Source organism: Salvelinus fontinalis, unplaced genomic scaffold (genome assembly GCF_029448725.1).
Source record: "Salvelinus fontinalis isolate EN_2023a unplaced genomic scaffold, ASM2944872v1 scaffold_0001, whole genome shotgun sequence".
Lineage (NCBI taxonomy): Eukaryota > Metazoa > Chordata > Actinopteri > Salmoniformes > Salmonidae > Salvelinus > Salvelinus fontinalis.
Window position 1 is genome coordinate 1,302,513 of NW_026600210.1, and position 19,512 is coordinate 1,322,024.

At 50.4% G+C, this 19,512-nt stretch overlaps 1 protein-coding gene across 1 annotated transcript in view; it reads right to left on the reverse strand.

Annotated features, from left to right (window-relative positions):
• The window catches only part of sema7a (semaphorin 7A), a 126,865-nt gene that overhangs the window by 25,971 nt on the left and 81,382 nt on the right, over positions 1 to 19,512 (reverse strand). Inside the window, exons 8-9 of the mRNA XM_055910028.1 lie at positions 16,976 to 17,154; positions 703 to 811 (exon numbers count right to left, since the gene is read on the reverse strand). Of these exons, the coding sequence (XP_055766003.1) occupies positions 703 to 811; positions 16,976 to 17,154 (288 nt within the window). The remainder of the gene's footprint in view (positions 1 to 702; positions 812 to 16,975; positions 17,155 to 19,512) is intronic.

A 19,512-nucleotide genomic window follows, 5' to 3' on the forward strand; every position in this document is an offset into this window, starting at 1 on the left:
CCACAGCCACATACACAGCCACAGCTATAGAAAGACAATTGGAAACTGAAAACATGTGGAAACTGATGTGAACTCTGAGCTGTAGAGCCCCATGGTTCCATGCTTTAGTCAGCTGTACAGGCCAGGGAGGGTCCCGCTTTAGGTTGTGTCCTCAAATGGCACCCTATTCCCTATGTAGTGCACTACCTTTGACCAGGACTTTGGAAAGCAGTGCACTATATAGGGAATAGGGTTCCATAGGGCCCTGGTCTAAAGTAGTGCACTATATAGGGAATAGGGTTCCATAGGGCTCTGGTCTAAAGTAGTGCACTATATAGGGAATAGGGTTCCATAGGGCTCTGGTCTAAAGTAGTGCACTATTAGGGAATAGGGCTCTGGTCTAAAGTAGTGCACTACATAGGGAATAGGGTGTCATTTGGGACACAGACCATGTTTCCCTTTGTCTGTGGAATACTGACGTTCCTATAAGGCACACAGAGACACATTTTCCTCCTATACACCCTGGAATAACGAGTCTCAAACTTTCCTTTGTTTTCAGTCACTTGTTATTTATGGTCCACATGACACTGGCTGAAATATTTCTGATTCTCTAGAATAAGAAGACAACAGACTCGTTCGTTATTAACGAGAGCAGAGATGTAGCTGCGGAATAGAAAATATGGTTATTGTCCTGGAAGATGGAAAATAGGCAGAATTCCTTACTGTTCCAGGTCTCGGTTTGGGAATGTCTTCACTGTACCCCTTGAAGAGAGAGTTCTGGAATATCCTGTCGATCTCTTCCATGGAGTAGACGCAGACAGCTGTGCCATTCCTATTGGTGGAGAGAACAGGTTAGACTCAGGTTAGATTGTTCATCTTCAAATCAAATCAAATTTTATTAGTCACATGTGCCGAAAACAACAGGTGTAGTAGACCTTACAGTGAAATGCTTACTTACAGGCCCCTAACCAACAATGCAGTTTAAAAAAAAATACGGATAAGAATAAGAAATAAAAGTAATTAAAGAACAGCAGTAAAATAACAACAGCGAGACTATATACAGGGTATTACGGTACAGAGTCAGTGTGGAGGCTATATACAGGGTGTTACGGTACAGAGTCAATGTGGAGGCTATATACAGGGTGTTACGGTACAGAGTCAATGTGGAGGCTATATACAGGGGGTACAGGTACAGAGTCAATGTGGAGGCTATATACAGGGTGTTACGGTACAGAGTCAATGTGGAGGCTATATACAGGGTGTTACGGTACAGAGTCAATGTGGAGGCTATTTACAGGGTGTTACGGTACAGAGTCAATGTGGAGGCTATATACAGGGTGTTACGGTACAGAGTCAATGTGGAGGCTATATACAGGGTGCTACGGTAGAGAGTCAATGTGGAGGCTATATACAGGGTGTTACGGTACAGAGTCAATGTGGAGGCTATATACAGGGTATTACGGTACAGAGTCAATGTGGAGGCTATATACAGGGTATTACGGTACAGAGTCAGTGTGGAGGCTATATACAGGGTGTTACGGTACAGAGTCAATGTGGAGGCTATATACAGGGTATTACGGTACAGAGTCAGTGTGGAGGCTATATACAGGGGGTACCGGTACAGAGTCAATGTGGAGGCTATATACAGGGGGTACAGGTACAGAGTCAATGTGGAGGCTATATACAGGGGGTACCGGTACAGAGTCAATGTGGAGGCTATATACAGGGTGTTACGGTACAGAGTCAGTGTGGAGGCTATATACAGGGTATTACGGTACAGAGTCAATGTGGAGGCTATATACAGGGTGTTACGGTACAGAGTCAATGTGGAGGCTATATACAGGGTGTTACGGTACAGAGTCAATGTGGAGGCTATATACAGGGTGCTACGGTAGAGAGTCAATGTGGAGGCTATATACAGGGTGTTACGGTACAGAGTCAATGTGGAGGCTATATACAGGGTATTACGGTACAGAGTCAATGTGGAGGCTATATACAGGGTATTACGGTACAGAGTCAGTGTGGAGGCTATATACAGGGTGTTACGGTACAGAGTCAATGTGGAGCCTATATACAGGGTATTACGGTACAGAGTCAGTGTGGAGGCTATATACAGGGGGTACCGGTACAGAGTCAATGTGGAGGCTATATACAGGGTATTACGGTACAGAGTCAATGTGGAGGCTATATACAGGGGGTACAGGTACAGAGTCAATGTGGAGGCTATATACAGGGTGTTACGGTACAGAGTCAGTGTGGAGGCTATATACAGGGTATTACGGTACAGAGTCAATGTGGAGGCTATATACAGGGTGTTACGGTACAGAGTCAATGTGGAGGCTATATACAGGGTGTTACGGTACAGAGTCAATGTGGAGGCTATATACAGGGTGCTACGGTAGAGAGTCAATGTGGAGGCTATATACAGGGTGTTACGGTACAGAGTCAATGTGGAGGCTATATACAGGGTATTACGGTACAGAGTCAATGTGGAGGCTATATACAGGGTATTACGGTACAGAGTCAGTGTGGAGGCTATATACAGGGTGTTACGGTACAGAGTCAATGTGGAGGCTATATACAGGGTATTACGGTACAGAGTCAGTGTGGAGGCTATATACAGGGGGTACCGGTACAGAGTCAATGTGGAGGCTATATACAGGGGGTACAGGTACAGAGTCAATGTGGAGGTTATATACAGGGGGTACCGGTACAGAGTCAATGTGGAGGCTATATACAGGGTGTTACGGTACAGAGTCAATGTGGAGGCTATATACAGGGTGTTACGGTACAGAGTCAATGTGGAGGCTATATACAGGGTGCTACGGTAGAGAGTCAATGTGGAGGCTATATACAGGGTGTTACGGTACAGAGTCAATGTGGAGGCTATATACAGGGTATTACGGTACAGAGTCAATGTGGAGGCTATATACAGGGTATTACGGTACAGAGTCAGTGTGGAGGCTATATACAGGGTGTTACGGTACAGAGTCAATGTGGAGGCTATATACAGGGTATTACGGTACAGAGTCAGTGTGGAGGCTATATACAGGGGGTACCGGTACAGAGTCAATGTGGAGGCTATATACAGGGGGTACAGGTACAGAGTCAATGTGGAGGCTATATACAGGGGGTACCGGTACAGAGTCAATGTGGAGGCTATATACAGGGTGTTACGGTACAGAGTCAATGTGGAGGCTATATACAGGGGGTACCCGTACAGAGTCAATGTGGAGGCTATATACAGGGTGTTACGGTACAGAGTCAATGTGGAGGCTATATACAGGGGGCACAGGTACAGAGTCAATGTGGAGGCTATATACAGGGTATTACGGTACAGAGTCAATGTGGAGGCTATATACAGGGTGTTACGGTACAGAGTCAATGTGGAGGCTATATACAGGGTGTTACGGTACAGAGTCAATGTGGAGGCTATATACAGGGGGTACCGGTACAGAGTCAATGTGGAGGCTATATACAGGGGGTACAGGTACAGAGTCAATGTGGAGGCTATATACAGGGTGTTACGGTACAGAGTCAATGTGGAGGCTATATACAGGGTGTTACGGTACAGAGTCAATGTGGAGGCTATATACAGGGTGTTACGGTACAGAGTCAATGTGGAGGCTATATACAGGGGGTACCGGTACAGAGTCAATGTGGAGGCTATATACAGGGGGTACAGGTACAGAGTCAATGTGGAGGCTATATACAGGGTGTTACGGTACAGAGTCAATGTGGAGGCTATATACAGGGTGTTACGGTACAGAGTCAATGTGGAGGCTATATACAGGGTGTTACGGTACAGAGTCAATGTGGAGGCTATATACAGGGTGTTACGGTACAGAGTCAATGTGGAGGCTATATACAGGGGGTACCGGTACAGAGTCAATGTGGAGGCTATATACAGGGGGTACAGGTACAGAATCAATGTGGAGGCTATATACAGGGGGTACCGGTACAGAGTCAATGTGGAGGCTATATACAGGGGGTACAGGTACAGAGTCAATGTGGAGGCTATATACAGGGGGTACCGGTACAGAGTCAATGTGGAGGTTATATACAGGGTGTTACGGTACAGAGTCAATGTGGAGGCTATATACAGGGGGTACCGGTACAGAGTCAATGTGGAGGCTATATACAGGGGGTACAGGTACAGAGTCAATGTGGAGGTTATATACAGGGTGTTACGGTACAGAGTCAATGTGGAGGCTATATACAGGGGGTACCGGTACAGAGTCAATGTGGAGGCTATATACAGGGGGTACAGGTACAGAGTCAATGTGGAGGTTATATACAGGGTGTTACGGTACAGAGTCAATGTGGAGGCTATATACAGGGGGTACCGGTACAGAGTCAATGTGGAGGCTATATACAGGGGGTACCGGTACAGAGTCAATGTGGAGGCTATATACAGGGGGTACAGGTACAGAGTCAATGTGGAGGCTATATACAGGGGGTACAGGTACAGAGTCAATGTGGAGGCTATATACAGGGGTTACAGGTACAGATTCAATGTGGAGGCTATATACAGGAGGGTAACGGTACAGAGTCAATGTGGAGGCTATATACAGGGTGTTACGGTACAGAGTCAATGTGGAGGCTATATACAGGGGTTACAGGTACAGAGTCAATGTGGAGGCTATATACAGGGGGTACAGGTACAGAGTCAATGTGGAGGCTATATACAGGGGGTACCGGTACAGAGTCAATGTGGAGGCTATATACAGGGTATTACGGTACAGAGTCAATGTGGAGGCTATATACAGGGGGTACCGGTACAGAGTCAATGTGGAGGCTATATACAGGGGGTACCGGTACAGAGTCAATGTGGAGGCTATATACAGGGGGTACCGGTACAGAGTCAATGTGGAGGCTATATACAGGGGGTACCGGTACAGAGTCAATGTGGAGGCTATATACAGGGGGTACCGGTACAGAGTCAATGTGGAGGCTATATACAGGGGGTACAGGTACAGAGTCAATGTGGAGGCTATATACAGGGGGTACAGGTACAGAGTCAATGTGGAGGCTATATACAGGGGGTACAGGTACAGAGTCAATGTGGAGGCTATATACAGGGGGTACAGGTACAGAGTCAATGTGGAGGCTATATACAGGGGGTACAGGTACAGAGTCAATGTGGAGGCTATATACAGGGGGTACAGGTACAGAGTCAATGTGGAGGCTATATACAGGGGGTACAGGTACAGAGTCAATGTGGAGGCTATATACAGGGGGTACAGGTACAGAGTCAATGTGGAGGCTATATACAGGGTGTACCGGTACAGAGTCAATGTGGAGGCTATATACAGGGGGTACAGGTACAGAGTCAATGTGGAGGCTATATACAGGGGGTACAGGTACAGAGTCAATGTGGAGGCTATATACAGGGTGTACCGGTACAGAGTCAATGTGGAGGCTATATACAGGGGTTACAGGTACAGAGTCAATGTGGAGGCTATATACAGGGGGGTACAGGTACAGAGTCAATGTGGAGGCTATATACAGGGGGTACAGGTACAGAGTCAATGTGGAGGCTATATACAGGGGGTACAGGTACAGAGTCAATGTGGAGGCTATATACAGGGGGTACCGGTACAGAGTCAATGTGGAGGTTATATACAGGGTGTTACGGTACAGAGTCAATGTGGAGGCTATATACAGGGGGTACAGGTACAGAGTCAATGTGGAGGCTATATACAGGGGGTACAGGTACAGAGTCAATGTGGAGGCTATATACAGGGGGTACAGGTACAGAGTCAATGTGGAGGCTATATACAGGGTGTACCGGTACAGAGTCAATGTGGAGGCTATATACAGGGGGTACAGGTACAGAGTCAATGTGGAGGCTATATACAGGGGGTACAGGTACAGAGTCAATGTGGAGGCTATATACAGGGTGTACCGGTACAGAGTCAATGTGGAGGCTATATACAGGGTGTACCGGTACAGAGTCAATGTGGAGGCTATATACAGGGGTTACAGGTACAGAGTCAATGTGGAGGCTATATACATGGTGTTACGGTACAGAGTCAATGTGGAGGCTATATACAGGGTGTACCGGTACAGAGTCAATGTGGAGGCTATATACAGGGGTTACAGGTACAGAGTCAATGTGGAGGCTATATACAGGGGGTACCGGTACAGAGTCAATGTGGAGGCTATATACAGGGTGTACCGGTACAGAGTCAATGTGGAGGCTATATACAGGGTGTTACGGTACAGAGTCAATATGGAGGCTATATACAGGGTGTTACGGTACAGAGTCAATGTGGAGGCTATATACAGGGGGTACCGGTACAGAGTCAATGTGGAGGCTATATACAGGGGGTACCAGTACAGAGTCAATGTGGAGGCTATATACAGGGTGTTACGGTACAGAGTCAATGTGGAGGCTATATACAGGGGGTACCGGTACAGAGTCAATGTGGAGGCTATATACAGGGGGTACCGGTACAGAGTCAACGTGGAGGCTATATACAGGGTGTTACGGTACAGAGTCAATGTGGAGGCTATATACAGGGGGTACCGGTACAGAGTCAATGTGGAGACTATATACAGGGGGTACAGGTACAGAGTCAATGTGCGGAGGCACCGGTTAGTTGATGTAGGTAGACCTAGACTTGGCGCTCCGGTACCGCTTGCCATGCGGTAGCAGAGAGAACAGTCTATAACTAGGGTGGCTGGAGTCTGACAATTTTTAGGGCCTTCCTCTGACACCGCCTGGTATAGAGGTCCTGGATGGCAGGAAGCTTGGCCCCAGTACATCATGTACTGGGCCGTACCCACTACCCTCTGTAGTGCCTTGCGGTCGGAGGCCGAGCAGTTGCATACCAGGCAGTGATGCAACCAGTCAGGATGCTCTCGATGGAGCAGCTGTAGAACCTTTTGAGGATCTGAGGACCAATGCCAAATCTTTTCAGTCTCCTGAGGGGGAATAGGTTTTGTCGAGCTCTCTTCACGACTGTCTTGGTGTGCTTGGACCATGTTAGTTTGTTGGTGATGTGGACACCAAGGAACTTGAAGCTCCCAACCTGCTCCACTACAGCTCTGTCGATGTTAATGGGGGCGTGCTCGGTCTTCTTTTTCCTGTAGTTCACAATCATCTCCTTTGTCTTGATCACGTTGAGGGAGAGGTTGTTGTCCTGGCACCACACGACCAGGTCTCTGACCTCCTCCCTATAGGCTGTCTCATCGTTGTCGGTGATCAGGTCTGTAGCCCCAATAATTTTAATTATTATTTATTTGAATTGCGCGCCCTCCAATTTCACTGGAAGTTGTCGACAGGTGTTCCGCTGGCCCTAAGAAGTTCAGAACATGGTTATCTTCCTCAGGAAGAACCTTTCCCAGCTTGCACAGTGGATCTGGGCCGATTCCGGCTTAGAGTCGGGGTACTCGGCCGACGTCATGTTGTCTGAGTCTGGGCCGCCTTTGGTAGTGTTACTTATGGCTAGGATTTGAGGATTGAGCTTGGGCAGATTCCGGTAAGAGTTATCTGGCCCAAATATATTTATTGGGGCTCAGGACGATTCCGGTGAGAGTTATCTGGCCCAAATCTATTACTTGGGGCTCGGGCCTATTAGGGCTACTCTCTGGCAGATGATTACACGGGCTACTTTAAAAATGAACATTTCATTATTTATTTATTTTGCCGAGTGGCGCAGCGTTCTAAGACACTGCATCACAATGCAAACTGCGTTCCTACAGATGCTGGTTCGAGACCCGTGCCGGCCGCAACCGGGAGACCTATGAGATGACGAACAATTGGCCCAGGGTCGTCCGAGTTAGGGGAGGGATTGGCTGGCCGGGATGTCCTCGTCCCATCGCGCTGTAGTGACTCCTGTGGTGGGCCAGGCGCATGCACTCTGACACGGTATAATTTGTATGTATAAAATGTATTAGTAATATTTAAAATTACTAAAATCGGGTAATTTTGTATACATTTATTTAAATTTGCATCGGGCCGCTTCTGGGGGGATTCTGGTAAGATGCTGGCAAAGTTGGCTGAATTCCTTCTCCTTCTCTTTCCCCCTCATAAACATCCTGCCCCCCCTTCCTTCTCCTTCTGCATTCCCCCTCATAAACATCCTGCCCCCCCCTTCCTTCTCCTTCTGCATTCCCCCTCATAAACATCCTGCCCCCCCTTCCTTCTCCTTCTGCATTCCCCCTCATAAACATCCTGCCCCCCCTTTCCTTCTCCTTCTGCATTCCCCCTCATAAACATCCTGCCCCCCCTTCCTTCTCCTTCTGCATTCCCCCTCATAAACATCCTGCCCCCCCTTCCTTCTCCTTCTGCATTCCCCCTCATAAACATCCTGCCCCCCCTTCCTTCTCCTTCTGCATTCCCCCTCATAAACATCCTGCCCCCCCTTCCTTCTCCTTCTGCATTCCCCCTCATAAACATCCTGCCCCCCCTTCCTTCTCCTTCTGCATTCCCCCTCATAAACATCCTGCCCCCCCTTCCTTCTCCTTCTGCATTCCCCCTCATAAACATCCTGCCCCCCCTTCCTTCTCCTTCTGCATTCCCCCTCATAAACATCCTGCCCCCCCTTCCTTCTTCTTCTGCATTCCCCCTCATAAATATCCTGCCCCCCCTTCCTTCTCCTTCTGCATTCCCCCTCATAAACATCCTGCCCCCCCTTCCTTCTGCATTCCCCCTCATAAACATCCTGCCCCCCCTTCCTTCTCCTTCTGCATTCCCCCTCATAAACATCCTGCCCCCCCTTCCTTCTCCTTCTGCATTCCCCCTCATAAACATCCTGCCCCCCCTTCCTTCTCCTTCTGCATTCCCCCTCATAAATATCCTGCCCCCCCCTTCCTTCTCCTTCTGCATTCCCCCTCATAAACATCCTGCCCCCCCCTTCCTTCTCCTTCTGCATTCCCCCTCATAAACATCCTGCCCCCCCTTCCTTCTCCTTCTGCATTCCCCCTCATAAACATCCTGCCCCCCTTCCTTCTCCTTCTGCATTCCCCCTCATAAACATCCTGCCCCCCCTTCCTTCTCCTTCTGCATTCCCCCTCATAAACATCCTGCCCCCCTTCCTTCTCCTTCTGCATTCCCCCTCATAAACATCCTGCCCCCCCCTTCCTTCTCCTTCTGCATTCCCCCTCATAAACATCCTGCCCCCCCTTCCTTCTCCTTCTGCATTCCCCCTCATAAACATCCTGCCCCCCCCCCTTCCTTCTGCATTCCCCCTCATAAACATCCTGCCCCCCTTCCTTCTCCTTCTGCATTCCCCCTCATAAACATCCTGCCCCCCCCCCTTCCTTCTGCATTCCCCCTCATAAACATCCTGCCCCCCTTCCTTCTCCTTCTGCATTCCCCCTCATAAACATCCTGCCCCCCCTTCCTTCTCCTTCTGCATTCCCCCTCATAAACATCCTGCCCCCCCCTTCCTTCTCCTTCTGCATTCCCCCTCATAAACATCCTGCCCCCCCTTCCTTCTCCTTCTGCATTCCCCCTCATAAACATCCTGCCCCCCCTTCCTTCTCCTTCTGCATTCCCCCTCATAAACATCCTGCCCCCCCCCCTTCCTTCTGCATTCCCCCTCATAAACATCCTGCCCCCCCTTCCTTCTCCTTCTGCATTCCCCCTCATAAACATCCTGCCCCCCCTTCCTTCTCCTTCTGCATTCCCCCTCATAAACATCCTGCCCCCCCCTTCCTTCTCCTTCTGCATTCCCCCTCATAAACATCCTGCCCCCCCTTCCTTCTCCTTCTGCATTCCCCCTCATAAACATCCTGCCCCCCCTTCCTTCTCCTTCTGTATTCCCCCTCATAAACATCCTGCCCCCCCCTTCCTTCTCCTTCTGCATTCCCCCTCATAAACATCCTGCCCCCCCTTCCTTCTCCCTCTGCATTCCCCCTCATAAACATCCTGCCCCCCCTTCCTTCTCCTTCTGCATTCCCCCTCATAAACATCCTGCCCCCCCTTCCTTCTCCTTCTGCATTCCCCCTCATAAACATCCTGCCCCCCCTTCCTTCTCCTTCTGCATTCCCCCTCATAAACATCCTGCCCCCCTTCCTTCTCCTTCTGCATTCCCCCTCATAAACATCCTGCCCCCCTTCCTTCTCCTTCTGCATTCCCCCTCATAAACATCCTGCCCCCCCTTCCTTCTCCTTCTGCATTCCCCCTCATAAACATCCTGCCCCCCCTTCCTTCTCCTTCTGCATTCCCCCTCATAAACATCCTGCCCCCCCTTCCTTCTCCTTCTGCATTCCCCCTCATAAACATCCTGCCCCCCCTTCCTTCTCCTTCTGCATTCCCCCTCATAAACATCCTGCCCCCCCTTCCTTCTCCTTCTGCATTCCCCCTCATAAACATCCTGCCCCCCCTTCCTTCTCCTTCTGCATTCCCCCTCATAAACATCCTGCCCCCCCCTTCCTTCTCCTTCTGCATTCCCCCTCATAAACATCCTGCCCCCCCTTCCTTCTCCTTCTGCATTCCCCCTCATAAACATCCTGCCCCCCCTTCCTTCTCCTTCTGCATTCCCCCTCATAAACATCCTGCCCCCCCCTTCCTTCTCCTTCTGCATTCCCCCTCATAAACATCCTGCCCCCCCTTCCTTCTCCTTCTGCATTCCCCCTCATAAACATCCTGCCCCCCCCTTCCTTCTCCTTCTGCATTCCCCCTCATAAACATCCTGCCCCCCCTTCCTTCTCCTTCTGCATTCCCCCTCATAAACATCCTGCCCCCCCCTTCCTTCTCCTTCTGCATTCCCCCTCATAAACATCCTGCCCCCCCTTCCTTCTCCTTCTGCATTCCCCCTCATAAACATCCTGCCCCCCCTTCCTTCTCCTTCTGCATTCCCCCTCATAAACATCCTGCCCCCCCTTCCTTCTCCTTCTGCATTCCCCCTCATAAACATCCTGCCCCCCCCTTCCTTCTCCTTCTGCATTCCCCCTCATAAACATCCTGCCCCCCCTTCCTTCTCCTTCTGCTTTCCCCCTCATAAACATCCTGCCCCCCCTTCCTTCTCCTTCTGCATTCCCCCTCATAAACATCCTGCCCCCCCTTCCTTCTGCATTCCCCCTCATAAACATCCTGCCCCCCCCCTTCCTTCTGCATTCCCCCTCATAAACATCCTGCCCCCCCTTCCTTCTCCTTCTGCATTCCCCCTCATAAACATCCTGCCCCCCCTTCCTTCTCCTTCTGCATTCCCCCTCATAAACATCCTGCCCCCCCTTCCTTCTCCTTCTGCATTCCCCCTCATAAACATCCTGCCCCCCCTTCCTTCTCCTTCTGCATTCCCCCTCATAAACATCCTGCCCCCCCCCTTCCTTCTGCATTCCCCCTCATAAACATCCTGCCCCCCCTTCCTTCTCCTTCTGCATTCCCCCCTCATAAACATCCTGCCCCCCCTTCCTTCTCCTTCTGCTTTCCCCCTCATAAACATCCTGCCCCCCCTTCCTTCTCCTTCTGCATTCCCCCCTCATAAACATCCTGCCCCCCCTTCCTTCTCCTTCTGCATTCCCCCTCATAAACATCCTGCCCCCCCTTCCTTCTCCTTCTGCATTCCCCCTCATAAACATCCTGTCCCCCCTTCCTTCTCCTTCTGCATTCCCCCTCATAAACATCCTGTCCCCCTTCCTTCTCCTTCTGCATTCCCCCTCATAAACATCCTGCCCCCCCTTCCTTCTCCTTCTGCATTCCCCCTCATAAACATCCTGCCCCCCCTTCCTTCTCCTTCTCTTTCCCCCTCATAAACATCCTGCCCCCCTTCCTTCCTTCTCCTTCTGCATTCCCCCTCATAAACATCCTGCCCCCCCTTCCTTCTCCTTCTGCATTCCCCCTCATAAACATCCTGCCCCCCCTTCCTTCTCCTTCTGCATTCCCCCTCATAAACATCCTGCCCCCCCCTTCCTTCTCCTTCTGCATTCCCCCTCATAAACATCCTGCCCCCCTTCCTTCTCCTTCTGCATTCCCCCTCATAAACATCCTGCCCCCCCTTCCTTCTCCTTCTGCATTCCCCCTCATAAACATCCTGCCCCCCTTCCTTCTCCTTCTGCATTCCCCCTCATAAACATCCTGCCCCCCCTTCCTTCTCCTTCTGCATTCCCCCTCATAAACATCCTGCCCCCCTTCCTTCTGCATTCCCCCTCATAAACATCCTGCCCCCCCTTCCTTCTCCTTCTGCATTCCCCCTCATAAACATCCTGCCCCCCCTTCCTTCTCCTTCTGCATTCCCCCTCATAAACATCCTGCCCCCCTTCCTTCTCCTTCTGCATTCCCCCTCATAAACATCCTGCCCCCCCTTCCTTCTCCTTCTGCATTCCCCCTCATAAACATCCTGCCCCCCCTTCCTTCTCCTTCTGCATTCCCCCTCATAAACATCCTGTCCCCCTTCCTTCTCCTTCTGCATTCCCCCTCATAAACATCCTGCCCCCCCTTCCTTCTGCATTCCCCCTCATAAACATCCTGCCCCCCCTTCCTTCTCCTTCTGCTTTCCCCCTCATAAACATCCTGCCCCCCCTTCCTTCTCCTTCTGCATTCCCCCTCATAAACATCCTGCCCCCCCTTCCTTCTCCTTCTGCATTCCCCCTCATAAACATCCTGCCCCCCCTTCCTTCTCCTTCTGCATTCCCCCTCATAAACATCCTGCCCCCCTTCCTTCTCCTTCTGCATTCCCCCTCATAAACATCCTGCCCCCCCTTCCTTCTGCATTCCCCCTCATAAACATCCTGCCCCCCCTTCCTTCTCCTTCTGCATTCCCCCTCATAAACATCCTGCCCCCCTTCCTTCTCCTTCTCATTCCCCCTCATAAACATCCTGCCCCCCTTCCTTCTGCATTCCCCCTCATAAACATCCTGCCCCCCCTTCCTTCTGCATTCCCCCTCATAAACATCCTGCCCCCCCTTCCTTCTGCATTCCCCCTCATAAACATCCTGCCCCCCCTTCCTTCTCCTTCTCTTTCCCCCTCATAAACATCCTGTCCCCCCTTCCTTCTGCATTCCCCCTCATAAACATCCTGCCCCCCCTTCCTTCTCCTTCTCTTTCCCCCTCATAAACATCCTGCCCCCCCTTCCTTCTCCTTCTGCATTCCCCCTCATAAACATTCTGCCCCCCTTCCTTCTCCTTCTGCATTCCCCCTCATAAACATCCTGCCCCCCCTTCCTTCTCCTTCTGCTTTCCCCCTCATAAACATCCTGCCCCCCTTCCTTCTCCTTCTGCATTCCCCCTCATAAACATCCTGCCCCCCCCCTTCCTTCTCCTTCTGCATTCCCCCTCATAAACATCCTGCCCCCCCCCTTCCTTCTCCTTCTGCATTCCCCCTCATAAACATCCTGCCCCCCCTTCCTTCTCCTTCTGCATTCCCCCTCATAAACATCCTGCCCCCCCTTCCTTCTCCCTCTGCATTCCCCCTCATAAACATCCTGCCCCCCCTTCCTTCTCCTTCTGCATTCCCCCTCATAAACATCCTGTCCCCCTTCCTTCTCCTTCTGCATTCCCCCTCATAAACATCCTGCCCCCCCTTCCTTCTCCTTCTGCATTCCCCCTCATAAACATCCTGCCCCCCCTTCCTTCTGCATTCCCCCTCATAAACATCCTGCCCCCCCTTCCTTCTCCTTCTGCATTCCCCCTCATAAACATCCTGCCCCCCTTCCTTCTGCATTCCCCCTCATAAACATCCTGTCCCCCCCCTTCCTTCTCCTTCTGCATTCCCCCTCATAAACATCCTGCCCCCCCTTCCTTCTCCTTCTGCATTCCCCCTCATAAACATCCTGCCCCCCCTTCCTTCTCCTTCTGCATTCCCCCTCATAAACATCCTGCCCCCCTTCCTTCTCCTTCTGCATTCCCCCTCATAAACATCCTGCCCCCCCTTCCTTCTCCTTCTGCATTCCCCCTCATAAACATCCTGCCCCCCCCTTCCTTCTCCTTCTGCATTCCCCCTCATAAACATCCTGCCCCCCCTTCCTTCTCCTTCTGCATTCCCCCTCATAAACATCCTGCCCCCCCTTCCTTCTCCTTCTGCATTCCCCCTCATAAACATCCTGCCCCCCTTCCTTCTCCTTCTGCATTCCCCCTCATAAACATCCTGCCCCCCCTTCCTTCTCCTTCTGCATTCCCCCTCATAAACATCCTGCCCCCCTTCCTTCTCCTTCTGCATTCCCCCTCATAAACATCCTGCCCCCCCTTTCCTTCTCCTTCTGCATTCCCCCTCATAAACATCCTGCCCCCCTTCCTTCTCCTTCTGCATTCCCCCTCATAAACATCCTGCCCCCCCTTCCTTCTGCATTCCCCCTCATAAACATCCTGCCCCCCCTTCCTTCTCCTTCTGCATTCCCCCTCATAAACATCCTGCCCCCCTTCCTTCTCCTTCTGCATTCCCCCTCATAAACATCCTGCCCCCCCTTCCTTCTCCTTCTGCATTCCCCCTCATAAACATCCTGCCCCCCCTTCCTTCTGCATTCCCCCTCATAAACATCCTGTCCCCCCTTCCTTCTGCATTCCCCCTCATAAACATCCTGTCCCCCCTTCCCTCTGCATTCCCCCTCATAAACATCCTGTCCCCCCTTCCTTCTGCATTCCCCCTCATAAACATCCTGCCCCTCCTTCCTTCTCCTTCTGCATTCCCCCTCATAAACATCCTGCCCCCTCCTTCCTTCTCCTTCTGCATTCCCCCTCATAAACATCCTGCCCCCCCTTCCTTCTCCTTCTGCATTCCCCCTCATAAATATCCTGCCCCCCCCTTCCTTCTCCTTCTGCATTCCCCCTCATAAACATCCTGCCCCTCCTTCCTTCTCCTTCTGCATTCCCCCTCATAAACATCCTGCCCCCCCTTCCTTCTCCTTCTGCATTCCCCCTCATAAACATCCTGCCCCCCTTCCTTCTCCTTCTGCATTCCCCCTCATAAACATCCTGCCCCCCCTTCCTTCTCCTTCTGCATTCCCCCTCATAAACATCCTGCCCCCCCCTTCCTTCTGCATTCCCCCTCATAAACATCCTGCCCCCCCCCTTCCTTCTCCTTCTGCATTCCCCCTCATAAACATCCTGCCCCCCTTCCTTCTCCTTCTGCATTCCCCCTCATAAACATCCTGCCCCCCCTTCCTTCTCCTTCTGCATTCCCCCTCATAAACATCCTGCCCCCCCTTCCTTCTCCTTCTGCTTTCCCCCTCATAAACATCCTGCCCCCCTTCCTTCTCCTTCTGCATTCCCCCTCATAAACATCCTGCCCCCCCCTTCCTTCTCCTTCTGCATTCCCCCTCATAAACATCCTGCCCCCCCTTCCTTCTCCTTCTGCATTCCCCCTCATAAACATCCTGCCCCCTCCTTCCTTCTCCTTCTGCATTCCCCCTCATAAACATCCTGCCCCCCCTTCCTTCTCCTTCTGCATTCCCCCTCATAAACATCCTGCCCCCCCTTCCTTCTCCTTCTGCATTCCCCCTCATAAACATCCTGCCCCCCTTCCTTCTCCTTCTGCATTCCCCCTCATAAACATCCTGCCCCCCTTCCTTCTCCTTCTGCATTCCCCCTCATAAACATCCTGCCCCCCCTTCCTTCTCCTTCTGCATTCCCCCTCATAAACATCCTGCCCCCCTTCCTTCTCCTTCTGCATTCCCCCTCATAAACATCCTGCCCCCCCCCCTTCCTTCTGCATTCCCCCTCATAAACATCCTGCCCCCCCTTCCTTCTCCTTCTGCATTCCCCCTCATAAACATCCTGCCCCCCTTCCTTCTCCTTCTGCATTCCCCCTCATAAACATCCTGCCCCCCCTTCCTTCTCCTTCTCTTTCCCCCTCATAAACATCCTGCCCCCCCTTCCTTCTCCTTCTCTTTCCCCCTCATAAACATCCTGTCCCCCCTTCCTTCTCCTTCTGCATTCCCCCTCATAAACATCCTGTCCCCCCCTTCCTTCTCCTTCTGCATTCCCCCTCATAAACATCCTGCCCCCCCTTCCTTCTCCTTCTGCATTCCCCCTCATAAACATCCTGCCCCCCCTTCCTTCTCCTTCTGCATTCCCCCTCATAAACATCCTGCCCCCCTTCCTTCTCCTTCTGCATTCCCCCTCATAAACATCCTGCCCCCCTTCCTTCTCCTTCTGCATTCCCCCTCATAAACATCCTGCCCCCCTTCCTTCTCCTTCTGCATTCCCCCTCATAAACATCCTGCCCCCCCTTCCTTCTCCTTCTGCATTCCCCCTCATAAACATCCTGTCCCCCCTTCCTTCTCCCTCTGCATTCCCCCTCATAAACATCCTGCCCCCCTTCCTTCTGCATTCCCCCTCATAAACATCCTGCCCCTCCTTCCTTCTCCTTCTGCATTCCCCCTCATAAACATCCTGCCCCCCTTCCTTCTGCATTCCCCCTCATAAACATCCTGCCCCCCTTCCTTCTCCTTCTGCATTCCCCCTCATAAACATCCTGCCCCCCCTTCCTTCTCCTTCTGCATTCCCCCTCATAAACATCCTGCCCCCCCTTCCTTCTCCTTCTCTTTCCCCCTCATAAACATCCTGCCCCCCTTCCTTCCTTCTCCTTCTGCATTCCCCCTCATAAACATCCTGCCCCCCCTTCCTTCTCCTTCTGCATTCCCCCTCATAAACATCCTGCCCCCCCTTCCTTCTCCTTCTGCATTCCCCCTCATAAACATCCTGCCCCCCCCTTCCTTCTCCTTCTGCATTCCCCCTCATAAACATCCTGCCCCCCTTCCTTCTCCTTCTGCATTCCCCCTCATAAACATCCTGCCCCCCCTTCCTTCTCCCTCTGCATTCCCCCTCATAAACATCCTGCCCCCCCTTCCTCTACCCTGTCTGCTCTATCCACAGAGGCAATTACACCGGTCACATCAGGAAAAACCTTTGTTAAACAGAACACTGTTAAAATAGCATTTATTTTGTCAATGGGAGACCTGCTCTTAATTAAATCTGAGGTAAGCGTGTAGATCTCAAGTCAGAATAACAGCTCCAGTGACATTTTAGTTAGGAATTTGTGGCATTGGGAGAATGCATATGTACAGGAGCTGCTGGGAGATAACAGAGACCGGATCATTTTCTCACCAGCTGCTAGTGAACAGAGCATAGACTCGTGAGTCCCTCCATTCCTCCGCGTGGAGCACGTAGACATCTTGGAGACGGTTAAAGTAGAGCGACTCGTCGGGAATCCCACACACCAGCCGAGCCTTCAGGAACGACGTCCACATGTTCTGCAAGAACCGCTTAGAACCGCCTTCATCCACCTGTAGAATAACATCACCACCATAATCAACATTATCATAACCACCATCATCCTCACCACCATCATCCTCATCACCAGCATCCTCATCACCACCATCTTCACCACCATCATCCTCACCACCATCTTCACCATCATCTTCACCACCATCCTCACCACCATCATCCTCACCATCATCATCTTCACCATCATCATCTTCACCACCATCATCTTCACCACCATCATCTTCACCACCATCCTCACCATCATCTTCACCACCATCATCTTCACCATCATCCTCATCACCATCATCATCTTTACCACTATCATCTTCACCATCATCCTCATCACCATCATTCTCACCATGATCACCATCATCATCCTCACCACCATCATCCTCATCACCATCATCATCTTTACCACTATCATCTTCACCATCATCCTCATCACCATCATTCTCACCATGATCACCATCATCATCCTCACCACCATCATCCTCATCACCATCATCATCTTTACCACTATCATCTTCACCATCATCCTCATCACCATCATTCTCACCATGATCACCATCATCATCCTCACCACCATCATCCTCACCACCATCATTACGCAGCTGCACAATGATGACATCATCAGAACAAACCTCCTTCATACACCAACACAACGATGACATCATCAGAACAAAGACACTGAGGAAGACCCAAAAGCCAAACGAAGGGCTTCATTTCAACGGTTCCACGACTGTGACCCCTTTAAAATCGGACCAGTGACAAACACGGAACCGAGATAGATGTCTCACAGTGGAAGTTGAGTCTTTGAAGGCCGTGTAGTGTTTATCCGCACAGATGGGTTTTGTTCCTGATTATCTAATCTCTTCACGTTAAATTTAAAAAAAAAAAACATACAGTAGCTAGAATGTTAGTGACCTTCAAGACTCACAGGTGGTATGGTTAGCCTACATTACAGTATATACAGTCTTCTCCAACAAATAGCTGGGCTGCTGGACGCAGTACAAGGGAGGCCCTTGTACTTCAGCAGAATAAACAGACAAGGTGCTGGTACAGCAGTTCTCGGGAACGACTGGAATCTGTGGGATATGGGGAGTGTTGGTGCAGTTAGAACCAGATAGAACTAGATAGAACTAGGGTTCAGAGCTTGATGAAAAACACTTGTAATCTATGATGGAGTCAGATTATTAAAATCTCTTGTAATCTATCCTGGAGTCAGATTATTAAAATCACTTGTAATCTGTCCTGGAGTCAGATCATTAAAATCTCTTGTAATCTGTCCTGGAGTCAGATCATTAAAATCACTTGTAATCTGTCCTGGAGTCAGATCATTAAAATCACTTGTAATCTGTCCTGGAGTCAGATCATTAAAATCACTTGTAATCTGTCCTGGAGTCAGATCATTAAAATCACTTGTAATCTGTCCTGGAGTCAGATCAGTTTGTGCTGTATAACCATCTCCTGTGGTAGGTGTCATGCCCAACTATGCACGCGTTAAGCCAGGATTTTTGCACCACAACACTGAAGTGTAAGAGGTCTCCAAATGTTTAATTGGACTGGATCTTTATAAATACACCACTTGGGTCCTGTTTCAGTAATAATGATATCAGACCTTGTTGTTGCGTGTCTGATAATCTACCGTTTACATAGGAGTGGTTACAACATGCTAATAACGATCCTCTGAGTATATCAGAAAAGTTCGGTATGCCTCCACTGGTATGCCATCCAGCCCTGGAGTTTGGTATACCTCCACTGGTATGCCATCCAGCCCTGGAGTTTGGTATACCTCCACTGGTATGCCATCCAGCCCTGGAGTTTGGTATACTTCCACTGGTATGCCATCCAGCCCTGGAGTTTTCCCAGCCTTAAAGGCTTTAATTGCATCAAGAAGTTCCTCCTCTGAAATTTGGACTAACGTTTCTTATTTTCCATAATTAGCTATTAATATCTGTAGTAATGTAGGCAATTTATGCAAAAGATTTTACCTCTCACCAGTCTTGCCATTACCAAAATTACATTATGGCAAGCAATTATTATATTAGCAAACAATTAGTGAATCATCCTCTATTGCCCCTAAGATATTTTACTCCTTCGCAGCAGTTATGGGATACATACCCTTTCCTCTCACACAACTATAGGCTCAGATTCTCAACAGTTGTGGGATACACACATACACCCACACACTCAACCCTTTCCCCCCCCACAACCATAGGCTCACATTCAACAGTTGCACCATTCCAGAGCCCAACTCAAGAAAGGTCTTGATTTACGAATACATATACAGTTGTAGCTATATGAGAAGGCCTGCACAGACCGTGCAGAAAAATGGGAAGAAATGGGGAGATTTTATTAACCATTGTCACGTCCTAAAT